This window comes from Saimiri boliviensis, chromosome 18, assembly GCF_048565385.1.
Source record: "Saimiri boliviensis isolate mSaiBol1 chromosome 18, mSaiBol1.pri, whole genome shotgun sequence".
NCBI lineage: Eukaryota > Metazoa > Chordata > Mammalia > Primates > Cebidae > Saimiri > Saimiri boliviensis.
Window position 1 is genome coordinate 539751 of NC_133466.1, and position 26216 is coordinate 565966.

The window sequence follows — 26216 nt, forward strand, 5'->3', positions numbered from 1 at the left end:
AATGTGAATAACGCTTTTGTGCTGATCACCATCTTTATCAAGACTCCTCAACTTCAGAGGACCAGAAAATCTTGAAAGATGAGGGGACATGTTCAGAAATGAAAATCCTCTAAAGGCCTTACTGGTACAAGGACCCTCAATGTGGTGTTTACTTTATAGCTCTCCAGTGAAGAAGCCAAGTCTCCTAAAGGCCCACCAATTTGAGGGAGACTCTTTTGACTCAGGCTCTGAGGGCTCTGAGGGCCTCGGGCCATGTGTGCCCCCCCTCAGTGCCCTGATAGGCACTGTGGCTGAGACGTCCAAGGAGAAGTACCGCCTGCTTGACCAAAGAGACAGGATCATGCGGCAAGGTATGGTGCATGGTGGCAGAGGTTCTGGGGGCCTGGTGAGGTTGTCCTCTTGGGTGCCATCAGAGTGGGAGCAGCAGCTTTCCACTGGGCTCTGTTGCTGTTGAGTCTCAGGGCCTGTGATGTGCTGTGTCTGAGCTTCATGGTCGATCAGTCTTCCTTGGAGTGAGTGCTCTGTGTGTGTACATATACGTTCAAATATGTTTGCTTACGTGTGTATAAAATAGTAGTGGGAACAGGCAGAAGGATGGGCTCATGTCTGTGGAGGGAGCAGGTTTTTTTTTTTTTCTTTTTTTTATGAGATGAGTCTTGCTCTTGTTGCTCAGGCTGGAGTGCAGTGGCGTGGTCTCAGCTCACCGCAACCTCCCTTCCTGGGTTCAAGCAATTCTTCTGCCTCGGCCTCCCGAGTAGCTGGGATTACAGGCATGTGCCACCATGCCCAGCGAATTTTTTGTATATTTAGTAGAAACAGGCTGGTCTGGAACTCCTGACCTCAGGTGATCCACCCACCTCCCAAAGTGCTGGGATTATAGGCGTGAGCCACCATGCCTGGCCGAGGGAGTGGGTTTCTGAAGGGCAGAGGTTATGGTGGAGTGTTCCATCTCAGACAGGACATACTTAACCCTATTGGAATGTTGAACTGTGTGAATGTATTATCTACCAAAAAGAAAGTATGCCATTAACACTAAAAACATATGCAGGGATCAAAAATAAAAGGAAAAACAGTACTCCTCTTTGCCAATTTTTTTTGTCTTAAATTTCAGCTAGGTCGGGCGCAGTGGCTCACACCTGTAATCCCAGCACTTTGGGACGCTGAGGCATGTGGACCACCTGAGGTCAGGAGTTCAAGACCAGCTTGGCCAACATGGCGAAAACCCGTCTTTATCAAAAACAAAAACAAAAACAAAAAAACTGCAGAAATTAGCTGGGTACAGTGGTGTGCACCTGTAGTCCCAGCTACTTGGGAGGCTGAGGTAGGAGAATTGCTTGAACCCTCGAGGCAGAGGTTACAGTGAACTGAGATTGCACCACTGCACTCTAGCCTGGACTACAGGGTGAGACTGTCTCCAAAAAAAAAAAAAAATTCAGCTATCCCTTTTTTTAAAAGCTGTGTGGATAATTAGAATAATCACAAAAAGCTGTGGATAATTAGAATAATCACAGTGTTTCCTTATTATGTGGTAATAAAAGCTGCCATCATACATTGTGTCATTGATATAGTGATTTTTATATTCCAAATAAAATCATTAGGTATTAGAATTTTTCTCTTTCTTTTTTTCCTCCTGAGATGGAGTCTTGCTCTGTTGTCCTGGCTGGGGTGCAGTGGTGCGATCTTGGCACACTGCAGTCTCTGTCTCCTGGGTTCAACCAATTCTCCTGCCTCAGCCTCCCAAGTAGCTGGGACTACAGGTGCATACCACTGTACCCAGCTCATTTTTGTGTTAGTAGAGATGGGTTTTCACCATGTAGGCCAGGTTGGTCTTGAACTCTTAACCTCGCAATCTGCCCTCCTTGGCCTCCCAAAGTGCTGGGATTACAGTTGTGGTACACCAGGTATTAGAATTTTTATTTTTTCTTTTTTTTGGGATGGAGTTTCACTGTTGTTGCCCAGGCTGGAGTGCAGTGGCGTGATCTTGGCTCACCTTCACCTCTCTGGTTCAACTGATTCTCTTGCCTCAGCCTCCTAAGTAGCTAAGTAGCTGGAATTGTAGGCATGTGTCACCATGCCTGGCTAATTTTGTATTTTTTTTCACGTGGAGTCTTGCTTTGCTGTTGACGCTGGAGTGTAGTGGCGTGATCACACCTCACTGCACCCTTCCCCTCCCAGGTTCAAGCAATTCTCCTGCCTCAGCCTCCTGAGTAGCTGGGATTGCAGGTGCCCACCACCATGCCTGGCTAATTTTTGTATATTTAGAAGAGATGGTGTTTCACCACATTGGCAAAGCTGGTCTCAAATTCCTGACCAGAGTAATCCTCCTGCCTTGGCCTCCCAAAGTGCTGGAATTACAGGCGTGAGCCACCGCACCTAATTTGTGATTTTAGTAGAGATAGAGTTTCTCCATGTTGGTCAGACTGGTCTTGGACTCCCAACCTCAGGTGATCCATCTACCTCGGCCTCCTGAAGTGCTGGAATTATAGGCGTGAACCACTACTACACCAAGCCCACGTTATAGAACTTTTCAGAATAAAAACAAGAGTATATATTTTGAGTTGTGAAGTTGTTGCATTTCTTTTTACTTGCAAGATACATTTGCAACTATTTAATTCTAATTGTAATCATAGCAGTTATTCGAGTAAGAACCCAGTTAACTTCCATTACATGATTTTTTTTTTTTTTTTTTTTGAGATGGAGTTTCACTCTTGTTGCCCAGGCTGGAGTGCAATGACGCACTCTCAGCTCACTGCAACCTCCACCTCCTGTGTTCAAGTGACTCTCCTGTCTCAGCCTCCCGAGTAGCTGGGATTACAGGCACCCACCACCATGCCCGGCTAATTTTTTAATTTTTTTTAGTAGAGACGGGGTTTCGTCATGTTGACCAGGGTGGTCTTGAACTTCTGACCTCAGGTGATCTACCCGCTTCAGCCTCCCAAAGTGCTGGGATTAGAGGCATGAGCCATCGCAACTGGCTTTTTTTTTTTTTTTTTTTTTTTTTGAGACGGGGTTTCACTACCATGTTGGCCCGGATGGTCTCGATCTCCTGACCTCATGATCCACCTGCCTCGGCCTCCCAGAGTGCTGGGATTATAGGCATGAGCCACTGTGCCCGGCCAATATTTGGAATATTTGCAGTCGTAATGAGTCAATCCTTCTGTTAAACATCCTGCACCATGAGGGTTTGTCATTGAGGTTATGACAGGAGTTAAAAACTCTGGCTGAAAGTGAGGCTGTGTCCCCGCTTTTAGTCTGCAGTGAGAGTCTGTGACTGTTGGAGAGCGGCAGGCCCAGGGGTCTTTGGGAGCTTTGATGTCCCACTCCCTGGCAGAATAGACCCTAAGTACCCTTTCTCTGAGGCTCAGAGTTTGACGGATACTTTTCTTTTCCTTTGTAGTGTGGATGTGTTCTAAGTTTTCATTTCTTTTTATCGTTATGAGCGTATACTTAGATAGTTCATGCCGACTGTGTGGCACGTTCTTACCTTTTACTTGGCGTCATTTAGCTCGGGTGAAAAGAACCGATCTGGACAAAGCGAGGACTTTCGTGGGGACCTGCCCGGATATGTGTCCCGAGAAGGAGCGGTACATGCGGGAGACCCGGAGCCAGCTGAGCGCGTTTGAAGTGATCCCCGGGACTGACCAGGTGGAGCCCTGCATCTCCCCGTGGAGCGGGGGCAGGCTGTGCAGGGGAGGAGGCTGCTTTTGTACTCTGTACATACTGGATTTAGGTGTTTGCTTGTTTTAGAGGGCATTGGGTGTTTGTGCCATTAGCAATCATATTCAGCTCTTTTGCATCGCAAGATGTTCCCTCTGTAATAGCCGTGTTGCCCAGGCTGGTCTTGAACACCTAAGCTTAAGTGATCCACCTGCCTCTGCCTCCCAGAGTGCTGAAATTACAGGCATGAGCCACCACATCTGGCTTTTTTCTTTTTACAATCATTCTTATCCTTTTCTATGCTTATGTTTTGCACATTCTGGATTATATTCTAGATACAATTTTATGTGTATCTTTCCCACTTAAAATTATGTCATGAACATTTTCCTTTGTTATGCTTGAACTATGAGCGTGTAGGAATGACAGCATATTTTATTAGTAGCTCTGTCAAAACTCTGCACTTTTACCATTAGTAGATAGGCTGTTTCTAAATTTTTAGTTCTTTTAATAATATGGTTTGGCGTCTTGAGTGTCATGTTTCTCTGGTGTTTAGGTTACTTTGTTCAGATCCTAAGAATTAAATTACCACATTGGAGGGTTTGACCTTTCCCGAACATTATCTGTGTATCTTCCCCAGTTGTTTTCCCAGAAAGCTGCACCAGTTTAGATCCTGTGCACTTTGTGAGTTTTGCTTGTGGGCTTCTCTTTCTGGCTGGTGGCTTTTTACACCCTTCACCCGGTGCGGTGTCCCCAGACCAGCAGCAGGTGTGTGTGGGGCCCCTGCTGCAGGAGAGAGCACGTGCTCGGGCCTCGTCCTGCGGATGTCTCTGCGTCTCCTCTTGGCCACGTCATCAGCCTCCTTTTGAGGTGGGAGATGCAGCTCCAGGCCCCAGGTGGGCAGTGCCCTCAGCAGTCCTCACGGCCTGTCTCTGTTTCACTTCCGGTCTGTGTAGACTTCAGCTGGTGTGTGAGCAGAGCTGAGACCTGTTAAATGCTTTGATGCCCTTCCCTGTCCCGTCTCTGCTTCGGAGCTTGCAGATATGCCCTCACCTACATTCCTCCCGTTTGTCGTGACGCACTTGTGTCTCAACTTGTGGTATTTGCCAAATCAAATTTCTGAATTTATTTTGCCTTTGAATTTTGTCACTTTTTAACAAATTTTATGTTGAAAAAAATGTTCTCAAATATTGATCTTTGTGGGTGTGTATGTGATTTACCCTCGTTTTCAAGCATAACTGTGCCTGGCCCAAGGTGTTTCTCACGGGCAGCCCGTTTCTGCTTCATGTCCCTAGGTGGACCACGCAGCAGCCGTGAAAGAGTACAGCCGCTCCTCGGCCGATCAGGAGGAGCCTCTGCCCCACGAGCTGCGGCCCTTGGCAGTGCTCAGCAGGACTATGGATTACCTGGTGACCCAGATCATGGACCAGAAGGAGGGCAGCCTGCGGGACTGGTACGACTTCGTGTGGAACCGCACACGTGGCATACGGAAGGTATTGGCTGCTTCCAACCTGGACGCTAAAAAATGCATGCAAATTCCAAAGTCAAACTGGTAGTTTTTTTTTTTTTTTTTTTTTTTTTTGAGACGGAGTTTCACTCTTGTTACCCAGGCTGGAGTGCAATGGCACGATCTCGGCTCACCGCAACCTCCGCCTCCTGGGTTCAGGCAATTCTCCTGCCTCAGCCTCCTGAGTAGCTGGGATTATAGGCACGCACCACCACACCCAGCTAATTTTTTGTATTTTTAGTAGAGACGGGGTTTCACCATGTTGACCAGGATGGTCTCGATCTCTTGACCTCGTGATCCACCTGCCTCAGCCTCCCAAAGTGCTGGGATTACAGGCTTGAGCCACCGCGCCCGGCCTCAAACTGGTAGTTATTTTTATTTTACTCAGTTACATATTTTACCTGTAACAAAAATGTATCTTCATGGGCAGGGCACAGTGGCTCACACCTCTGTAATCCCAGCACTCTAGGAGGCCGAGGTGGGTAGATTACCTGAGGTTAGAAGTTTGAGACCAGCCTGGCCAACATGGTGAATCCCAGTCTCTACTGAAAATACAAAAATTAGCTGAGTGTGGCTAGGTATGGTGGCTTATGCCTGTAATCCCAGCACTTTGGAAGGCCATGGTGGGCAGTTCACGAGGTCAGGAGTTCGAGACCAGCCTGACTAACACAGTGAAAACCCATTTCTACTAAAAATTAACCATGTGTGGTGACAGGCGCCTGCAATCCCAGCTGCTCGGGAGCCTGAGGAGGCAGGAGAATCACTTGAACCTGGGAGGTGGAGGTTGCAGTGAGCTGAGGTCGTGCCATTGTACTCCAGCCTGGATGACAGAGCTAGACTCTGTCTCAAAAAAAAAGAAAAATTAGCTGGGCATGGTGGCACACACCTATAAAGTCCCAGCTACTCAAGAGGCTGAGGAAGGAGAATTGCTTGAATCCGGGAGGGGGAGGTTGCGGTGAGCCGAGACCGCACCACTGCACTCCAGCCTGGGTGACAGAGCAAGATCCTGTCTCAAAAAAATAAAAAAGACCGGGCACAGTGGCTCATGCCTGTAATCCCAGCACTTTGGGAGGCCGAGGCAGGTGGATCACGAGGTCAAGAGATTGAGACTATCCTGGCCAACATGGTGAAACCCCGTCTCTACTAAAAATACAAAAAATAGCCGGGCATAGTGGCACGTGCCTGTGGTCCCAGCTACTCAGGAGGTTGAGGCAGAAGAATCGCTTGAACCCAGGAGGCGGAGGTTGCAGTGAGCCAAGATTGCGTGACTGCACTCCAGCTGGGTGATAAAGCAAGACTCCGTCTCAAAAAAAATAAATAAATAAAAATAAAATAAAATAACAAGTACTTTTATTTAAATCACTACAAAGTCCTATTAAAACGTGCATCATGGGCTTTGTTTCACATTGAAATGTGAGAAATTGAGGTCATAGCATGATCTTTCTCATAGCTGACTCTCTGCATGGGAATGTGTGTATGATCCTCCCCCTCGCCTGTGGCCAGGATATCACGCAGCAGCACCTCTGCGACCCACTGACGGTGTCCCTGATTGAGAAGTGCACCCGATTTCACATCCACTGTGCCCACTTCATGTGTGAGGAGCCCATGTCTTCCTTTGACGCCAAGATCAATAATGAGAACCTGACCAAGTGCCTGCAGAGCCTGAAGGAGATGTACCAGGACCTGAGAAACAAGGGTGTCTTCTGTGCCAGCGAAGCGGAGTTCCAGGGCTACAATGTTCTGCTCAGTCTCAACAAGGGAGACATTCTAAGGTGAATTTCCACACCCAGATTTGTCTGCAAAGGCAGGCTTTAAGCAGGATAAGCTTTCAGGATTGGCAGTAGCGATAGTGCTGCGTTCTCTCTGGTAGCAGGTGTTGGGATGATAGGAGGAGTCTTGTTCTTGCTGTGCAGTCTGCTGAGCTGAGCTGGGGGAAGAGCGATGGGGTTGTGCACGGGACCAGCACATCTGATGTAGGCCCCGCATGCTCGCTTCCGAGAACTGTTTCTCCTCACCAGTGAGAGAGATGAGGAAGGAATCCTCCTAGTGAGACAGGTGAGTGAACCAGGAGAGGGAGTTCTAGCTGCCCTGCAGGGTTGTTAGCAGCTCCCTGTTTCCAGATAGTTTTGTCAAAGATCCAATTAAGAAGAGAGGAAAAAAAATTGTGTGAAACAAAAATGCTAAGAATGGGGTAGTAAGAATGAATGAATTTAAAACCCTGGTCTGATCCGTCATTGAGAAGTCTGGCAAGCTCTCTGGCCCCTGCTTGTGGTGGTGGTTTTATTTATTTTTAATTTTTTTTTTTAATTTTTTTGAAATGGAGTCTTGTTCTGTAGCCCAGGCTAGAGTGCAGTGGTGCTATCTCGGCTCACTGCAACCTCTACCTCCCGGGTCCCGGTTCAAGCAATTCTCCTGCCTCAGCCTCCCGAGTAGCTGGGATTACAGGCACGAGCCACCATGCCCAGCTAATTTTTGTATTTTGTTGTAGAGACGGGGTTTCACCATGTTGACCAGGCTGGTCTTGAACTCCTGACCTCGTGATCTGCCCACTTGGCCTCTCAAAGTGCTGGGATGACAGCCATGAGCCACCGTGCCCAGCTGTGGTGTTCTTGAGCTGGACTTGATGGTGGACGGTGTCCCCTTTAGTTCTAAAATTCCCCTATTGATATGCTGAAACCAATTTTTTAAGCTTTGTATTTTCTTCAAGAACTGTGTGGAAGAATATCTAGATGTGTGAATGATTTTAAATTTTTATTTTATTTTTTTTTTAGTTTTATTTTTTTGAGACGGAGTTTCGCTCTTGTTACCCAGGCTGGAGTGCAATGGCGCGATCTCGGCTCACCGCAACCTCTGTCTCCTGGGTTCAGGCAATTCTCCTGCCTCAGCCTCCTGAGTAGCTGGGATTACAGGCATGTGCCACCATGCCCAGCTAATTTTTGTATTTTTAGTAGAGACGGGGTTTCACCATGTTGACCAGGATGGCCTCGATCTCCTGACCTTGTGATCCACCCGCCTCGGCCTCCCAAAGTGCTAGGATTACAGGCATGAGCCACTGCGCCCAGCCTATTTTATTTTGTTTTTTGACACCAAGTCCTGCTTTGTTGCCAGGCTGGATTTTGGCTCACTGCAACCTCTGCCTCCCAGGTGCAAGCGATTCTCTTGCCTCAGCCTTCCGAGTACCTGGGATTACAGGCGTACAACACTATGCCTGGCTAACTTTTTTGTATTCTTAGTAGAGATGGGGTTTTGCCACGTTGGCCAGGATGGTCTGGAACTCCTGACCTCAGGTGGTCCATCCACTTCAGCCTCCCAAAGTGTTAGGATTACAGGCATGCGCCACCATGCCCTGCCAATTTTAAATGTTAAAATTAAGCCTTGTATAGCCTGGGCAACACAGGGAGACCCTACTCTACAAAAAAAAAAAAAAAAAGCCAGGCGTGGTAGTATAGGCCTATAGTTCCAGCTACTGGGGAGGCTGAGGTGAGAGGGTCTCTTGAGCCCAGGAGGTCAAGGCTACAATGAGCTGTGATCATGCCACTGCACTCCAGTGTGGGTGGCAAAGCAAGACCCTATCTCTTAAAAAAAAGTCCAAGTGTGGTGGCCCATGGTCTCATAGCACTTTGGGAGGCTGAGATGAGAGGATTGCTTAAGGCCAGGAGGTTGAGGCTGCAGTGAGCCGTGATTGTGCCACTACACTGCAGCCGGGGCGATAGAGCAAGACTCTGCAAAAAAAAAAGTAAAATTAAGCCATGTAGGTAAACTGGTTATGGAGAATGGCTGTATTGTCTTTTTATTTGTGATAAGCATTTGTTTCCCATCATGAATAATTCAGTCAAAATCAATTCATTTCTAAACAAAGAGTTAAGTTTTCTGTTTTCTTATGTTCTACCGTCTAGCACAGCTGACAGCGTTACTTTAAAGTAACTTTTTGGTAACTGATGGCTAAATTGCTGAATTTGTTTATTCTTTTCATTATGCTTTTGAAAGAGACCTTTGTCTAGCAAACCAGCCCAAGCATGGTAGCTTTGAAGTTAGTAAACTATGAATTTAGTGGCATGTTTCACCAGCAAGACCCTCCTTCTCAGTATGGTTGAAATCTAATATCATTATTATTTAAGACAGGATTTTGCTCTGTCACCCAGGATGGAATATAGTGATGGAATCTCAGCTCACTGCAGCCTCAACCTTCTGGGCTCAAACGGTTCTCCCACCTTGGCCTCCTAATGTTTTGGGATTACAGGCATGAGCCAAAGCATCTGGCCAATGAAATCTGTTATTTATTATATCTATCTTGATGAAAATTTTGTCTTATGAAAAATAACATTCCAACCCCTTTTCTCTCCTTTAATTGACAGAGAAGTACAACAGTTTCATCCTGCTGTTAGAAACTCCTCCGAGGTGAAATTTGCTGTTCAGGCTTTTGCTGCATTGAACAGTAATAATTTTGTGAGATTTTTCAAACTGGTCCAGTCAGCTTCTTACCTGAATGCTTGTCTTTTACACTGTTACTTTAATCAGGTGAGTAAATGAGCTGTGCTTGCAGAGTTGGTAGAAAGCAGGTGGTTCCTGTGCTATTCGAGGGCTCTTCTATTCCAAGCTTTTCCAAGCAGGTCTCAGGCTGAGGCTGTGTTGTCCTTGTGGCAGCCCCACGGAGGGGTTTCTAGTGTTGCCCTGTTTAAGAGGGTTAGCACCGTTGGTCACCATCCAGAAAGGCCGTGCAATAGAAAATACTGTTCTGTGGTTCAGACAAGAAAAACCTCTTTACAGCCCGGCTCTGTGGCTCATGCCTGTATAATCCCAGCAGTTTGGGAGGTCAAGGCAGGCGGATCACAAGGTCAGGAGTTCAAGACCATCCTGGCCAATAGGGTGAAACCCTGTCTCTACTAAAAATACAAAAATCAGCTGAGTGTGGTGGCAGGTATCTGTAGTCCCAGCTATTCGGGAGGCTGAGGCAGGAGAATCGGTTGAACCCAGGAGGCGGAGGTTGCACTCAGCCAGGATCGCACCACTGCATTCTAACTTGGGTGAAAGAGCCAGACTCGCTATCTCAAAAAAAAAAAAAAAAGGGCCGGGCGCGGTGGCTCAAGCCTGTAATCCCAGCACTTTGGGAGGCCGAGGCGGGTGGATCACGAGGTTGAGAGATCGAGACCATCCTGGTCAACATGGTGAAACCCCGTCTCTACTAAAAATACAAAAAATTAGCTGGGCGTGGCGGCGCGTGCCTGTAATCCCAGCTACTTAGGAGGCTGAGGCAGGAGAATTGCCTGAACCCAGGAGGCGGAGGTTGTGGTAAGCCAAGATCGCGCCATTGCACTCCAGCCTGGGTAACAAGAGTGAAACTCCGTCTCAAAAAAAAAAAAAGAAAAAAGCAGAAATCTCATATCTACGCACAAAATCCCTGACTTTGAAATTCTTCATGTTTTAAATCTACGTATCTGGAGTAAGGCTGATGGTGCTAAGTTTATTTCAGTTGGTGCCTCAGTGTCTGTTCTTTGCCATGTGCTGGGGCTGCAGAGCAGTGGGAAGGCTGGTCCCTCCCCTGGGGTTTGCACAGAGGAAACTCAGTGTCTTGGGGTTTCCGCTTGGTCCTTTCGTTTCAGTTCCATGGGACTTGGGGATGAGGACAGAGCAGCCCCTGTGGCACCTGCCGTTCTAGGCCCCCCATGTATCAGTTCAGGGAGATGTGACCAGGACCGCCGCCTGCCTTACAGAGGGTCACCTTGAACCCACTGCCTCACCTCGCACACACTGTGCTGCCTGCTCTGGCAGTGGGTTCAAGGAGGTAGCCTGGATTCCTTGCCACAAGCCTGCAGTGGCCACCGTGTGGGGAGGGTGATGCCTGGGAGACCTCAGGACCTGCCTAGGTCTGTCCGTCTGTGGCTCCAGATAATTTCTTTGGTCACACATCAGGGCCTCCTGTAGACTGACTAAACACACAGTCATGTCACAGTCAGAGTCTTTTGTCAGGTCTGCAGGTTGCCAGACAACTGAAGTTCTGGAGCAGATGAAAAGGTTTTCCCTAACTTGCCGCTTGTAGTTAATACTGGCTGGGTGCTTTGGCTCACACCTGTCATTCCGGCACCTTGGGAGGCTGAAGTGGGAGAATTGCTTGAGCTCAGGAATTCAGGACCAACTTAGGGAGACTGTGTCTCTACTAAAAATAATAATTAAAAAAAAACAGCTGGGCAGGTTTGGTGGTACGTTCCTGTAGTCCCAGTTACTCAGGAGGCTGAGGTGGGAAGATCACTTGAGCCTGGGAGGTTGAGGCTGCAGTGAGCCAAGATCTGCTGGGCAACAGAGACCCTCTCTCAAAAAAAAAATAAAATAAAACTTACAGTTAATACTGTATATATGATGATCGTTAGTAGAATGTTGACCAATTTTAATAACTTTATTTATTTATTTATTTATTTTGAGACAGAATCTTGCTCTGTTGCCCAGGCTGCAGTGCAGTGGCAGTCTTGGCTCGCTGCAGCCTCTGCCTCCTAGGTTCAAGCAACTGTTCTGCCTCAGCCTCTCTCCCAAGTAGCCGGGATTACAGGCGTGTGCCACCATGCCCAGCTAATTTTTGTATTTTTAATAGAGACGGGGTTTTGCCATGTTGGCCAGGCTGATCTTGAACCCCTGACCTCAGTAATCTGCCTGCCTTGGCTTCCCAAAGTGCTGGGATTACATGTGTGAACCACTGAGCCTGGCCATTTTTAATAACTTTAAACAAAAGAGATGATTCAAGTGTTTTTCTATGGAAAAACCGTTTTCACCAGCAGTGGTGCACAGAGGCACCCGCCTGTCCCCACAGCCCTGCGCACCCCTGATCAGAGGCTTTGTGCTTGCTGTTCCCGCTCACAAAGTTGCATGGTGCTGTCAGCTCCAGCCTGAGCCCCTGTGTGTCTGAACTCAGCACCTCCCCGAGGCAAGACAGGGCCTGGCTCCTGCCCTCAGCAGGCCTCCGCCAGTGCTCCCTATTCTCCCCGTCCATTTGCCGTGCTACGTGGCCATTCTGTGTATTGTATGTGCTTGTTTTCTGTGGCATTGTTCTCTCTCCTAGCATGTCCGCTACGTGGGGACAGGGATTTTGTTTTGTTCACCGTTGTATTCTCAGCATTAAGAACAGTACCAGTCACAGGCCAAATGTTCAGTCAGCATTGTTTGAATTAAAGAACGCTGGAAGAGGACTAACAGCTTAGTCACCAAAGCCACAGCACCCAAGCATAATTTTTGTTAGCATTTTTGTGTTTTTCCTTTGTCGTTTTAAATTTTTATTTATTTTTTTGAGATGGAGTTTCACTCTTGTCACCCAGGCTGTAGCGCAGTGGTGCCATCTCGGCTCACTGCAGCCTCCACCTCCTGGGTTGAAGTGGTTCTCCTGCCTCAGCCTCCCGAGTAGCTGGGAGTCTAGGCTCCCACCACCACACCCAGCTAATTTTTGTATTGTTGGAGTAGAGACCAGGTTTCACCATGTTGGCCAGGCTAGTATTGAATCCCCGACCTCATGTGATCCGCCTGGTCTCCCAAAGTGCTGGGATTACAGGTGTGAGCCTCGGCCCACAGCCCCATTGTCCTTTTTTGGAGACTGATTCTCACTCTGTCACTTAGGCTGGAGTGCAGTGGTGTGATCAGGGCTCACTGCAGCCTCAACCTCTTAGACTCAAGCCATCCTCCCACCTCAGCCTCCTTAGTTACTGGGACCACAGGTGCATGCCACCATACCCCACTAATTTAAAAAAATTATTTTTTGTGGAGAATAGAGTGTAGCTATGTTGCCCAGGCTGGTCTTGAACTCCTGGGCTCAAGCGATCCTCCCACCTTGGCCTCCCAAAGTGCTGGGATTACAGGTGTGAGTCACCGCACCTGGCCTCTTTTTTTTTTTTTTTTGAGACGGGGTTTTGCTCTTGTTACCCAGGCTGGAGTGCAATGGCACGATCTCGGCTCACCGCAACCTCCGCCTCCTGGGTTCAAGCAATTCTCCTGCCTCAGCCTCCCTAGTAGCTGGGACTACAGGCGTGCGCCACCATGCCCAGCTAATTTTTGTATTTTTAGTAGAGACGGGGTTTCACCACGTTGACCAGGATGGTCTCGATCTCTTGACCTCGTGATCCACCCGCCTCGGCCTCCCAAAGTGCTGGGATTACAGGCTTGAGCCACCGCGCCCGGCCTTCTTTTTTTTTTTTTTAAAGGCTTTTGTTATAATGCCATGATTCATTTCTTCCTGGCATCCCGTAGTCTCCGGGGTCCTCTGCAGCACCTTCGTGTTAAGTGGATGCTGCATAGCTGACTTCACCTGGCCTTGTTGGTGGAAGGTTTGTTTCATGATTTTTCTTATAAATAAAACCTTCCCAGCTTGTCCTTCTCTGTGAGAGTGTCTGCTTGGCATGCATTCCTGAGTATCACCACTGAGCAGACGGCCTGGGATCTCTAAGCTTGGGTCATTCTCTGTTACCAGAGCGCATTTTGGTGGGCTGAGTCCCAGGAGGAGCCCATGTCCCCATGCTGGCCGTTCCTGTGGTCACAGGCTGACTGCATTTGTCTGATTGGGCCTTTCTCTGAGACTGCAGTCATTGGCTGCTCCTTTCAGATCCGCAGGGATGCTCTCCGGGCGCTCAACTTTGCGTACACGGTGAGCACACAGCGATCTACCGTCTTTCCCCTGGATGGCGTGGTGCGCATGCTGCTGTTCCAAGACTGTGAAGAGGCGACTGACTTCCTCACCTGCCACGGCCTCACCATTTCTGACGGGTGAGAGCTGAGCGTGGAACTGCGGGCCCCTCTCTCTGTTTCCTTTCTAATTCTGATAAAGGGCCATGGGGGCGCTGCCTGCCTGCCTGGCTTGGAGAAGGTGTATTCCTCTCCCCTGCAGGTGAACACATGAGGCTCAGAATGGCTGGGGGTGTTCCCAACACCCTGGCTGTTAGCCCATTGAGGGCTCAGACCAAGTTCTTTGTAGACTCAAAAATCAGTCCTTTTCATGAGTTGTCAGCAAACCTAAAGATAAAAGTTAGGGCTTATTGTTTCCCTTGACTGCCTTTGCCAGCCTGTGACAGGCAACCTCTTACAGCTGGGATGGAGGCACTGCAGGCCAGGCTGGAGTATTCTCTGTTACTGAGCAGTCAGAGTATCTTCTAAGACCAGGATGAGACTCATAGACCCACTGTCAGACACCGGCACCTTACCCTCAACACCCACTGCTGCTTTCCCCATCCTACCTCCTGTACCTCCTCGCCTGCCCCCGGCCTGTCTCCTGCTTTCCCCATCCTACCTCCTGTACCTCCTTGCCTGCCCCCGGCCTGTCTCCTCCTTCCTGGTCTGTCCTCACAAAACAGGCGGCTTTGGGTGAGCCAGTCAGGAGGCAGGAGTGAGTCCACGTGTGTCTGTTAACTCACTGGGCTCAGTGGTTCTGGGGACCTGCGGAGGCTCCAGAACGGGTAGCCATGGGACCCGGGCCTCTGCTTTCTGTTCTTTACACGTGGCTGTGGGACGCCTGACAGCTTGCAGCACTCAGCAGGGCACTGAGGGCAAAGCTGCCTTCTTCCCTGGTGATGGCCCTCTGGTGTCTTCTTGTGGTCTGGGTAGCTGTGTGGAGCTGAACCGGTCTGCTTTCCTGGAACCAGAGGGATTATCCAAGACCAGGAAGTCGGTGTTTATTACCAGGAAGCTGATGGTGTCCATTGGGGAAATTGTGAATGGAGGGCCGTTGCCCCCCGTCCCTCGTCACACCCCCGTGTGCAGCTTCAACTCCCAGAACAAGTACGTTGGGGAGAGCCTGGCCACAGAGCTGCCCGTCGGCACCCAGAGACCCGGCTCGGATACAGTGGGTGAGTGAAGCCGCAGTCGTAGTGTGGGGACTGGCTGCATTTTCCTGCCAGGACGCCTCCCAGGAGCCTGAGCATCTGTCTTGTCTTGGGCCCAGGGGTGTGGCGCTCCCTCATGCTCAGAGCTCAGTGGGAGTGGAGCAAGGGGCCGTGAAGCCTTGCTCCTGGCTCCCTCACCTCCTGGGGCTTGTCTTTCACCTGAAGGGTGGATGTGTCCCCTGTGGTATGTGTCCCATGTTGCTGGTCATCAGGAGGGCAGGCCAGTTCTCAGGGTCACTGTGGGTGGCCTGGGGCTGTCCCTGCACAGACCTTGGTCTCCGTGGTGCCAGGCCCTGTGTCTGCAGCGCTGTTTACTCCTGTGTATTTCCTTCCAGGTGGAGGGAGAGGAGAGGAGTGTGGCGTTGAGCCAGATGCATCCCTGCCCAGTCTCCCGCAGCCTCTCCCTGCCCCTGCGCCCTCGCCGGTGCCTCCACCTCCCATCCTGGCACTGAACATGTCCGTGGCACCTGGCCTGTTTCAGCCCCCTGTGCAGCCTGAGTTATCTCCTCCAGAGCCCGTGCCTGTATACTCTGATGAGGTAGGGACTCTTCTAGGTCATCGTGCACTAATGTCCTTGGTCTCCACTCCATGGAGTGGGCTGTGGTGCCTGGTCTCCGGAGAGTCCAGAGAGGGGTCTTCCTAGAGTCAGCCAGCCTCAGGTGACGGGTCTGGGGCCTGCCATCCAGGCCCAGCGTGGAGTCCCATCTTCATCTTGGGAGCTTCCTCTGAGCACTGGCCTGAGCCCGTGTGTCTGAACTCAGCACCTGTCTATTCCTGACAGGATCATGGGCAGCATTGTATGCTTTCATGGGCATGGCCTAGGTGTGGGTATGCCCCATGGCGGCGATGGGTGTGTCCCTCATGGGCATAGCTGAGGGTGGGTGTCCCCCCGATGGGTGTGGCCTAGAGTGGAGGTATCTTCCTGGAAGGTGCGGCCCCCCGTATGCCTGGCCTGAGAGTGGGTGTGTCTTCCTGGTGGGCATGTCTAGGGGTTGGGTGTCCCCACTGGTAGGTGTGATCTTGTCCCCTGTGGGTGTTACCTGGGAGTGGGTGTCACTACTGGTGAGCGTAGCCTGGGTGGGTGTGTCCCCTGTGGGCATGGCTTGGGGTGGCTGTGTCCTCTGATAGGCTTGGCCTTGGGGTAGATGTGTTTTCTCTGGTGTGTGTGGCCTGTGTGACTGTGCACTCTGATGGGCCTGACCTGGGGTGGGTGTGCCCCTTGATGCGTGTGGCTGCAGGGTGGGCATGGCCCCTGACCAGTGCCTTACTGTGGAGTAGAGCCTGTTAACTCTGTGGTTGTGGGACTGGATTGTGTCACCCTGGCTGCTTAGGCGCAGGCACTGGGCACCAGCCCCTTTTGGGATCAGGGAGTCCTGAGCGGGAGCATAAAGAGTGGCCACAGAAGTGGAGGCTGCTTGATATAGATTGGAGATGTCTGGGCCAGGGTGCTCTGTGGCCATCTGCTTTCCGCTTGCCAGGTGCCGCTTTTCCTGCAGCAGTCTAGCTGACCCTGTGTCAGAGGTCATGTGCTTTTGTCACCAGATACCTGCAGACTGTCAGTGACAACGTGTTACCCAGGATTTCTGCCCATTCTGGTCTCTCCACAGGACCTGGAGCAGGTGGTGGATGAGCTCATCCAGGAGACTCTGCAGAGGGACTGCGAAGAAGTCGGCTCTGCAGGCGCGGCCTACGCTGCTGCTGCCCTGGGGTGAGTGGCATCTGGTGCCCCCTCCTGCCACTTGCAGTGGGGAGCTGCACCCAGTCCTCCAGAAGTTTCCTTTCCTAACGTTGCCTGTGTTTTGGAGTCATTATCCAATAAGTCATTGCCAAATACAGTGTCATGGAGATTTTCCCGTGGCTCATGCCTGTATTCCTAGTGCTTTGGGAGGCTGAGGCTGGTGGATCACCTGAGGTCAGGAGTTCAAGACCAGCCTGGCTGACATGGTGAAATCCCCATCTCTACTAAAAATACAAAAATTAGCCAGGTGTGGTGGTGGGCAGCTGTACTCCCAGCTACTTGGGAGGCTGAGGCAGGAGAATCTCTTGAACCCAGGAGGCGGAGGGTTGCAGTGAGCCAAGATAGTGTCACTGCATTCCATTCTGGGTGACAGAGCAAGACTCTCTCAAAAAAAAAAAAAAAAAAAAAAAAAAAAAGCCAGGTGTGGTGACTCTCACCTGTAATCCCAGTACTTTGGGAGGCCAAGGTGGGTGGATCACAAGGTCAGGAGTTTGAGCCAGCCTGACCAACATGTTGAAACCCTGTCTCTACTAAAAATAAAAAAATTAGCTGGGTGTGATGTCAGGTCCCTGTAATCCCAGCTTCTTGGGAGGCTGAGGCAGGAGAATCACTTGAACCCAGGAGGCAGAAGTTGCCATCAGCTGAGTTCGCTCCATTGCACTCCAGCTTGGGCAATAGAGCGAGACTTTGTCTCAAAAAGAAAAAAAATTTCCCCTCCATCTATTCTTCTTTTTCAAGATGGTTTTGTTATTTGGGGTCTCCTGAGATATCATCTGAATTTTAGGATGAGTTTTTCTATTTCTGCAAAAAGTGCTGTTGGGATTTTGATAGAGATTGCATTGAATCTATAGATTGTTTTGGGTAGTACTGTCATCTTTTTTTGTCTTTTTTGAGATGGAGTCTCTCTCTGTTGCTCAGGCTGGAGTGCAGTGGCTCTGTCTCGGCTCACTGCAACCTCCGCCTCCTGGGTTCAATCGATTCTCCTGCCTCAGCTTCCTGAGTAGCTAGGATTACAGGTGTGTACCACCACACCTGGCTAATTTTTTAATATTTTGTAGAGATGCCTTTTGCCATGTTGTCCAGGGTGGTCTTGAACTCCTGGCCTCAAGTGATCTGCCTGCTTCAGCCTCTTAAAGTACTGGGATTACAGGTGTGAGCCACCATGCCTGGCCAATATTGTTGTTTTAACAATATTAAATCTTCTAATATGAGAATATCAGATGCCTTTCCATTTATTTAGGTCATCCTTAATTTCTTTCTTTTTTTTTTTTTTTTTTTTTTGAGATGGAGTTTCGCTCTTGTTACCCAGGCGGGGGTGCAATGGCACGATCTCGGCTCACCGCAACCTCCGCCTCCTGGGTTCAGGCAATTCTCCTGCCTCAGCCTCCTGAGTAGCTGCGATTACAGGCACACGCCACCATGCCCAGCTAATTTTTTGTATTTTTAGTAGAGATGGAGTTTCACCATGTTGACCAGGATGGTCTCGATCTCTCGACCTCGTGATCCACCCGCCTCGGCCTCCCAAAGTGCTGGGATTACAGGCTTGAGCCACCGCGCCCGTCATCCTTAATTTCTTTAAGGAATGTTTTATAGTTTTCACCATACAAAGTTTTTGCTTCCTTGGTTTAATTAATTAATTAATTAATTAGTTTATTTTTGAGACAGAGTCTTGCTTGGCTAGTTTGGTCTGGAACTCCTGACTTCAGGTGATCCACTGCCTCGGCCTCCCAAAGTATGGGGATTACAGGCATGAGCCACCGTGCCCGGCTTAAGTTTTAAATTTTTTAGAGGCTGGGTCTCACTTTGTTGCACAGACTGGCTTTGAACTCCTGACCTCAGCCTCTCAAAGTGTTGGGATTACAGGTGTGAGCCACTGTGCCCAACATTTGTTAAAGATTTGTTTTTTTCTTTGAGATGGAGTCTTTTTCTGTCTTCCAGGCTGGAGTGCAGTGGCACAACCTTAGCTCACTGTAACTTTCATCTCTCAGGTTCAAGTGATTCCCCTGCCTCAGCCTCCCAAGTATCTGGGATTACAGCTGCTTGCCATCAACGCCAGGCTAATGTTTGTGTTTTTAGTAGAGACGGAGTTTCACCATGTTGGCCAGGCTGGTCTTGAACTCCTGACTTCAGGTGATCCACCCACCTTGGCCTCCCAAAGTGCAGGGATTACAGGTATGAGCTACCATCCTTGGCCTTGTTGAGGATTTTTATATCCATATTCATGCAGTCTGTAGTTTTCCTCTTTATTCCTTTTTTTTTTTTTTTTTTTGAGCCAGGCTCTTGGTCGCCAAAGCCCAGAGTGCAGAAGCACAATCACAGCTAGCTGCAGCCTTGATCTTCTAAGCTGAAGCCATCCTCCCACCTCAGCCTCCCAAGTAACTAGGACTACAGGCACATGCCACCATATCTGGCTAAGTTTTTATTTTTTTGTAGAGATGGGGTCTCCCTGTGTTGCCCAGGTTAGTCTTGAACTCCTGGGTTCAAGCAGTCCTCCCACCTCAGCCTCCCAAAATGCTGGGATTACAGGTGTGAGCCACGTGCCTGGCCAGTCTCTAGCTTTCTTCTAGTGTCTTTGGTCTGTCTGTGGTATTAGGGCAATGCTGGACTCATAAAAGAGTTAGTAAATGTTCCCTCATCCTCAGTTTTTGAAAGGGTTTGATGTTAGTTTTTCATAAGTGTTTAATAGAATTTACTGGTGAAACCTTCTGGTCTTATACTTTCCTTTGTTTGGAAGTCTCATTACTAGTTAGAGGACTGTTGAGATTTTTCTGTTTCTTCACGAGTTCATTTTGGTAGATTATGTGTTTCTAACAGTGGGCTTAATTTGTATGCTGACAGCCAAACACGTACAGGTTGTGTATCCCTTATCCAAAGTGCTGGGACAACAGTGTTTTAGATCACAGATATTTTGGATTTTGGAATATTTGTATTATATTTACCGGTCGAGTATCTCCTACCTAAAAATTTGAATTCTAAAATGATTCAATGAGCATTTCCTTTGAAAAGCATGTCATGCTGTGCTCAAAAAGTTTCAGATTTTGGAGCATTTTGGATTTCAGATGTTTGGATTAGGGATACTCAAGCTGTGTGGTTTTTTTTCCTTGTGAATATTAGACACTTACTGACATGGCTTTTTCACTCTGATTATGAATGCCACCCCCTTTGCTCTGTGTAGTGTTTCTAATGCTGCTGTGGAGGATTTGTTAACAGCTGCAACCACAGGCATTTTGAGGCACATCGCAGCTGAAGAAGTGACTAAGGAAAGGGAGCGAAGAGAGCAGGAGAGGCAGCGGGCCGAAGAGGAAAGGTCGGTGTGTCGTGTCCATGCAGCAGAACAAGAGATGTGTGTGGACCAGGAGCGAAGGGACCCTGGCCAGGAAGGCCTTGCTTTTGTGCACTGTGCTGCCATTCAACCCCTGCTGATCCTCTCAGTGCCCTCATACACTTGAGCCCAGGGAGTGGGTGGAGGTCCCCAGGCCATGCCTACCTGTGAGCAGTGGCCCTCCCCACCTGTGAGTAGTGGCCATCCCCAGCCAGGAAAGGCAGGGGAAGGGAGGTGGTGTCAGGAGCTGGAGTCGGGGTGGCCTCCTGGCTCAGGCAGCACAGCTCAGTCCCTGTCTGCACGGCCTGGGAGCAAAACAAGCAGCACTTATTTTTATTCTGAAACATTACCGTTGTGTATTCTCTTCCTTGTAGGTTGAAACGGGAGAGAGAGCTGGCGTTAACTGAGCTGAGCCAGGGCCTGGCTGCAGAGCTGATGGAACGGGTGATGATGGAGTTTGTGAGGGAAACCTGCTCTCAGGAGTTGAAGTAAGTGAAACACTGGTGCCTTGCTGTGCCGGGAGACTGAGGCTGTGTCTTGAGCCACTGAGGATGAGCTACCGGAAATGTGCTTTCTTGTTTAAGCTTTGATTTTGTGACCAAATGTAATTTGATACACATTCAACAAAGAGAATTTTAGTATTAAAAGTTCTCTTTTATACGAGGGCTACCACATGACCAGCGTCAGCCATCCTTAGTAGCCACTGGCATTTATCAGATATTTGACACACTTCCAGTCAGATATTGCTGATGAGAAGGTTTTGTGGTTGGTTGTCTGCATGGTTATTCACAAATTCTAAGCTAGGCACCTATAGTCCCAGCTCCTGAGACGGAGGTGTGAAGATCACTTAAGCTCGGAAGGTCCAGGTAGTGTGCAATGATTGTACCTGTGGAGGGCCACCGTACTGCAGCCTGAGCAGCACAGTGAGCCTCTGTCTCTAAAATAATTAATTAAAAATTCTGACTATTAAGATAAAGGTTTCTTTCTTCCATTCTTTTTTTCTTTTTTTTTTTTTTTTTCCGTGAGACAGAGTCCTCACTGTGTCGCCAGGCTGGAGTGCAGTGGTGTGATCTCAGCTCATTGCAACCTCTGCCTCCCGGGTTCAAGCGATTCTCCTGCCTCAGCCTCCCAAATAGCTGGGACTACATTTGCACGCCACCACGTCCAGCTAATTTTTGTATTTTTAATAGAGACAGGGTTTCACCATGTTGGCCAGGATGGTCTCGACCTCTTGACCTTGTGATCCGCCTGCCTTGGCCTTCCGAAGTGCTGGGATGACAGGCGTGAGCCACCACGCCTGGCCAAGTTTATTTCTTAACTGTTACAAGGGCCCCTTTCCCCCCATAATTTGGCACCCTGTACCACTTAATTATTTTTACTCTGTCCTTCTAGGTGTCTGTAGTTTAAGTATTAAAGCTTCACTTACAGTGAACATGTAATTACATTTTAATGTTGAGGATGCAGACTCTTACGTTGTTTTTTTGTTTTCTTTTTTGGGATGGAGTCTTTGTCGCCCAGCCTGGATCGCAGTGGTGCAGTCTCAGCTCACTGCAGCCTCCACCTCCTGGGTTCAAACAATTCTCCTGCCTCAGCTTCCCGAGTAGCTGGGACTATAGGCACATACTACCATGCCCAGCTAATTTCTGTATTTTAATTTCAATTTTTATTTTCTTTTTTTTTTTGAGACGGAGTTTGGCTTTTGTTGCCCAGCCTGGAGTGCAATGGCATGATCTTGGCTCACTGCAACCTCTGCCTCCTGGGTTCAAGTGATTCTCCTGCCTCAGCCTTCTGACTAGTTGGGATTACAGGCATGTGCCACCATGCCTGGCTAATTTTGTATTTTTAGTAGAGCTGAGGTTTCTCCATGTTGGCCAGGTTGGTCTCGAACTCCCAAATTGTTGGGATTACAGGCGTGAACCACCGTGCCTGGCCAGCTCTTGAACTTCTAAAGCAAGCCCTCAGTGTCTGTGGGCCCTGAGTGCAGTCTTCCATGCTGATTGCCCTATTCCTTAGGAAAGCAGTAGAGACAGACCAGAGGGTCCGCCTGGCCCGTTGCTGTGAGGATGTCTGTGCCCACCTCATGGGCTTGTTTCTCGTGGAGGAAATCTTCCAGACTGCAAAGGAGACACTCCAGGAGCTTCAGTGCTTCTGCAAGTATCTTCAGCGGTGAGTCCGTGTCCCTGCAGGCAAAATCCACACACACGGGGAAGTCTTTCACCAGACTGAAAATGTATGACCCATCAGTTCCTTTACTCAGTGGTAAAAGGATCAGGGAAAATGTTACAGCAATGAATACCTAAAATGGACTCTAATTAGATTATATTGGGTTTCAGAAATACTTGATTATGTGCGAGACACACACACGCACACGCACACACATACAGACACACGCACACTAAACTAAGGGGAAAAGTCAGGAATTAGATTGGGGTGTGGTGGTTGCTCTGTATTTCAGCAGATACTGCCATTTGCCCACGGCACTGGATGCTGGGAGATGGCTGTGAACAGGCCAGATGGCTCTGTGCACCAGCAAATGTGAATTCTCAAAACAGAAGTAGTGGGAAAAAAGTGATTAATAGGGAATATACAAATAGTGTATATTCATACCAAATCACTTATTTCGGATTTTTATATAGTGGTATCAATCCTAAAGAAAAGGAGGAAAATAATGATCATAATCTCAGCATAGTAGTTACTTTTGGGAATGGGAGGGCTGCCTCTCATGGCTACAGTGTCTCAACTGGAAAGTGCATAGGTGCTTGATTATTTATTAATCTTTAAACGGGGCATATATGTGTTATGTGTGTTGTATGATTTATTTCACAGTAAAATTTAAAATAAGTAATAGTGTCCTTGACAGTTGTAGCAGGATAGAAGGGAGTATGGGGAGAAGTGCGTCTCCCTTCCGCAACAGACCTCTGTCCATTGTCGAGCAGCAGCTGCTTGGGAACCCATCCAGAGACTTTGTCCTTTCCTGTGGCTGCTGGCACAGGTGGCCTCCTGACCCGTGCTTTGCGCTGAGCCTTTCTATGCTCCATCTGATAAGAGGTGGAGGCCTGGCTGTAGCAGCGTGTTGAGCTCTCAGCTTTGCCAGTGGTGTTGAGGTCAGTGCGAGAATGTACCAGTAATGACATTCCTGGTCCTCTGTTGATGGACTTTGGTATGGCTCTCCTTTTAGCTCTGGCAAAGAGTGTCAATGTGACTGTCCTTCTACAGACATTTCACTCAGTTGCACACAGGCATGTGTGTCTGGAGATAAATTCCTGTCATTGGCGGCTGTGGGTCAAGGGATACATGTGTATCTGTTTTTTTTGGACAAGAGTCTCCTTCTGTCACCCAGGCTGGAGTGCAGTGGTGTGGCATGATCTCAGCTTGCTTCAACCTCCACCTCTCGGGTTTAAGTGATTCTTCTGCCTTAGCCTCCCAAGTAGCTGGGACCACAGGCACCTGCCACCATAACCATCTAATTTTTTGTTTTAGTAGAGATGTGTTTCACTGTGTTGCCCAGGGTGGTCTCAGACTCGAGCTCAGGCAATCTGCCCACCTTGGCCTCCCAAAGTGCTAGGATTACAGGCGTGAGCCACTGTGCCCAGCCAGGCATATGTATCTTAGATCTGTATCTGCAGGGTCCAGCCCCACAGGGTCTTGTGGGTGTTCTTTTGTGTGCAGAGACGATAGATTGTAGAAGAGAAAGACACAAGGACACAGAGATAAGAATTCAGCTGGGCGGGGGACCACTGCTGCCAGGGCGCGGAGTCCAGCAGTGGCCCCGGATGCCTGGATTCACTGATATTTATTGTATACAAGGCAGGGGGGCAGGGCCGGAGAGTGAATTATCTGACATGATTGCTAGGGGTCAAGCAAATCACTTTCTTAAAATATGGGGGGCCACGTGGGTACAGTTCAGTGGGCCCCTCCCTCAGGTAGCTGCTGCAAGGAGGGGAGGCACATATGTCAGTATCTTTCTGTGCACTTATCAGAGAGATCAAAGGCTTTTAGGATTCCTCTATTCTAAGAATTTACAAGGGAGCATCGGGTGGGAAAGTGGAACATGAAAGTGAACAAGGGTGGAGCACAGCACTGTAGAGAGGTGTTTAAGCCCCTGGATGTCTGTGGGTCGGCTAGTGTCAGACCTTCCTCAAGAGCCAGCAGAGCAGAGTTTTCTCTGAACTCCCCAGTGAGAGGGAAGCTCCCCCTCACCGCCTGCTAAGTAACGGGCGCCTCCCCAGAAGCTGGCGTTACCACAAGGCTTTTACTCTTGCTTCCTGATCACTTCTCACAATGTCCCTTTAGTTCCTAATTATATTTTACCCTATTATTTCTAGAGTATAAGGCTAAAAACGTTCCTATGCTGTAATACTAAAGGAAAAGTTAATAATAGAGAATAATAATGTAATAAGATTTGACTATATAATTATGTGATTGTATCTAATTGGTGTCATTGCTATAACTAAATAATCAGTTATTTATGTTTGATATCACTGCTGTGATAAAGTAATCTTTTTTTTTTTTTTTTTTTTGAGACGGAGTTTCGCTCTTGTTACCCAGGCTGGAGTGCAATGGCGCGATCTCGGCTCACCGCAACCTCCGCCTCCTGGGTTCAGGCAATTCTCCTGCCTCAGCCTCCTGAGTAGCTGGGATTATAGGCACGCACCACCACACCCAGCTAATTTTTTGTATTTTTAGTAGAGACGGGGTTTCACCATGTTGACCAGGATGGTCTCGATCTCTTGACCTCGTGATCCACCCGCCTCGGCCTCCCAAAGTGCTGGGATTACAGGCTTGAGCCACCGCGCCCGGCGCTAAAGTAATCATTTTTTATGCTGGGACAGATGTGCCTTCAGTTTCTTGCCATGGCACCTGGGCAGCTTTCTTCCCACGTCTTCTGTATTGCCAGGTCGGCCTCCAAAGCGCATCCATTGTTAGTTCTTATATCCAGCAGTTTCATTGCTCACCACACTCATTTGATATCATTCCTTCCCCATGCCTGAGTTGTATTTATTTATTTATTTTTTGTAGGCCAAGTCAGCAACATGCCTGAGTTTTAACTCCAATTTGTTCATTGGTTTGAAGACCTTGAAAACACTCAGTGATGTGTTTTTTTGTCCCCAGGTGGAGGGAAGCTGTCGCAGCCCGCAAGAAACTGAGGCGCCAGATGCGGGCTTTCCCTGCTGCGCCCTGCTGCGTGGACGTGAGCGACCGGCTGAGGGCGCTGGCGCCCAGCGCAGAGTGCCCCATTGCTGAGGAGAACCTGGCCAGGGGTCTCCTGGACCTTGGCCACGCAGGGAAATTGGGCATCTCCTGCACCAGGTCAGCATCAGCTGGAGGGATCTCCCGATAGCTCAGCCAGGTGGTGTTGCCTGTCTTGGTGGCGAACCTAGCGATCACCAAGTCTCTGGACTGTGGACCCAGCTCATTCCCCAGCTGTCCTCACTGCTCTCCCCAAACATGCTAGGTCCAGCTGTGGCCCAGCATAGCCGTGTGCTCTGCTGCTGGGAGTTGTCATGCTGGCTGCCCCTGTTTCCTTTAGGTCATCACTCACCTATCATCTGACCACCCTGGTGAGATTGCAACACACACCCCAGCTCCAGCCGCACCTGGCAGCATTTGCCCACAGTGCCCACACCTCCCACGTGCCAGACCAGCATTTAGAGATGCTTGAAGGGCAGGATTTATTGCTGAATCTCCCACAGCCAGCACACAGCAGATACTTAATTGATATTTGTGGAATGAAGAAATCCTCTTAACCTGTTTCTTTTTTTTTTTTTTTTGAAATGGGGTCTTGCTCTGTCACCCAGGCTGGAGTGCAGTGCCCTCGATACTGGCTCACTGCAACCTCTGCCTCCCGGGTTCAAGCGATTTTCCTGCCTCAGCCTCCTGAGTAGCTGAGACTATAGGCGTGCGCCACCACACCCAGTTAATTTTTTGTATTTGTAGTCGAGACAGGGTTTCACCATGTTAGCCAGGATGGTCTTGATCTCCTGACCTCGGGATCTGCCCGCCTCAGCCTCCCAAAGTGCTGGGATTACAGACGTGAGCCACCGTGCCTGGCCTGTAACCCATTTCTTTAGCAGAAAGTTTTTTTTTCAGTCTCCTTGGTATTCCCCAGGGGACACTCACTAGCCGGTCAGTACTTTTCACTAAGCT

General features: G+C 49.0%; 1 protein-coding gene across 2 annotated transcripts in view; it reads left to right on the forward strand.

Annotated features, from left to right (window-relative positions):
- Positions 1 to 26216, forward strand: part of MCM3AP (minichromosome maintenance complex component 3 associated protein) — a 57094-nt gene that overhangs the window by 7735 nt on the left and 23143 nt on the right. For both annotated transcript variants that reach the window (XM_039480428.2, XM_010350067.3), the window contains exons 6-18: positions 160 to 350; positions 3506 to 3645; positions 4950 to 5147; positions 6665 to 6933; positions 9517 to 9679; positions 13737 to 13897; positions 14732 to 14973; positions 15345 to 15547; positions 16617 to 16717; positions 19923 to 20054; positions 20444 to 20557; positions 22083 to 22235; positions 25182 to 25379. In XM_039480428.2, the coding sequence (XP_039336362.1) occupies positions 160 to 350; positions 3506 to 3645; positions 4950 to 5147; positions 6665 to 6933; positions 9517 to 9679; positions 13737 to 13897; positions 14732 to 14973; positions 15345 to 15547; positions 16617 to 16717; positions 19923 to 20054; positions 20444 to 20557; positions 22083 to 22235; positions 25182 to 25379 (2265 nt within the window). The remainder of the gene's footprint in view (positions 1 to 159; positions 351 to 3505; positions 3646 to 4949; positions 5148 to 6664; positions 6934 to 9516; positions 9680 to 13736; positions 13898 to 14731; positions 14974 to 15344; positions 15548 to 16616; positions 16718 to 19922; positions 20055 to 20443; positions 20558 to 22082; positions 22236 to 25181; positions 25380 to 26216) is intronic.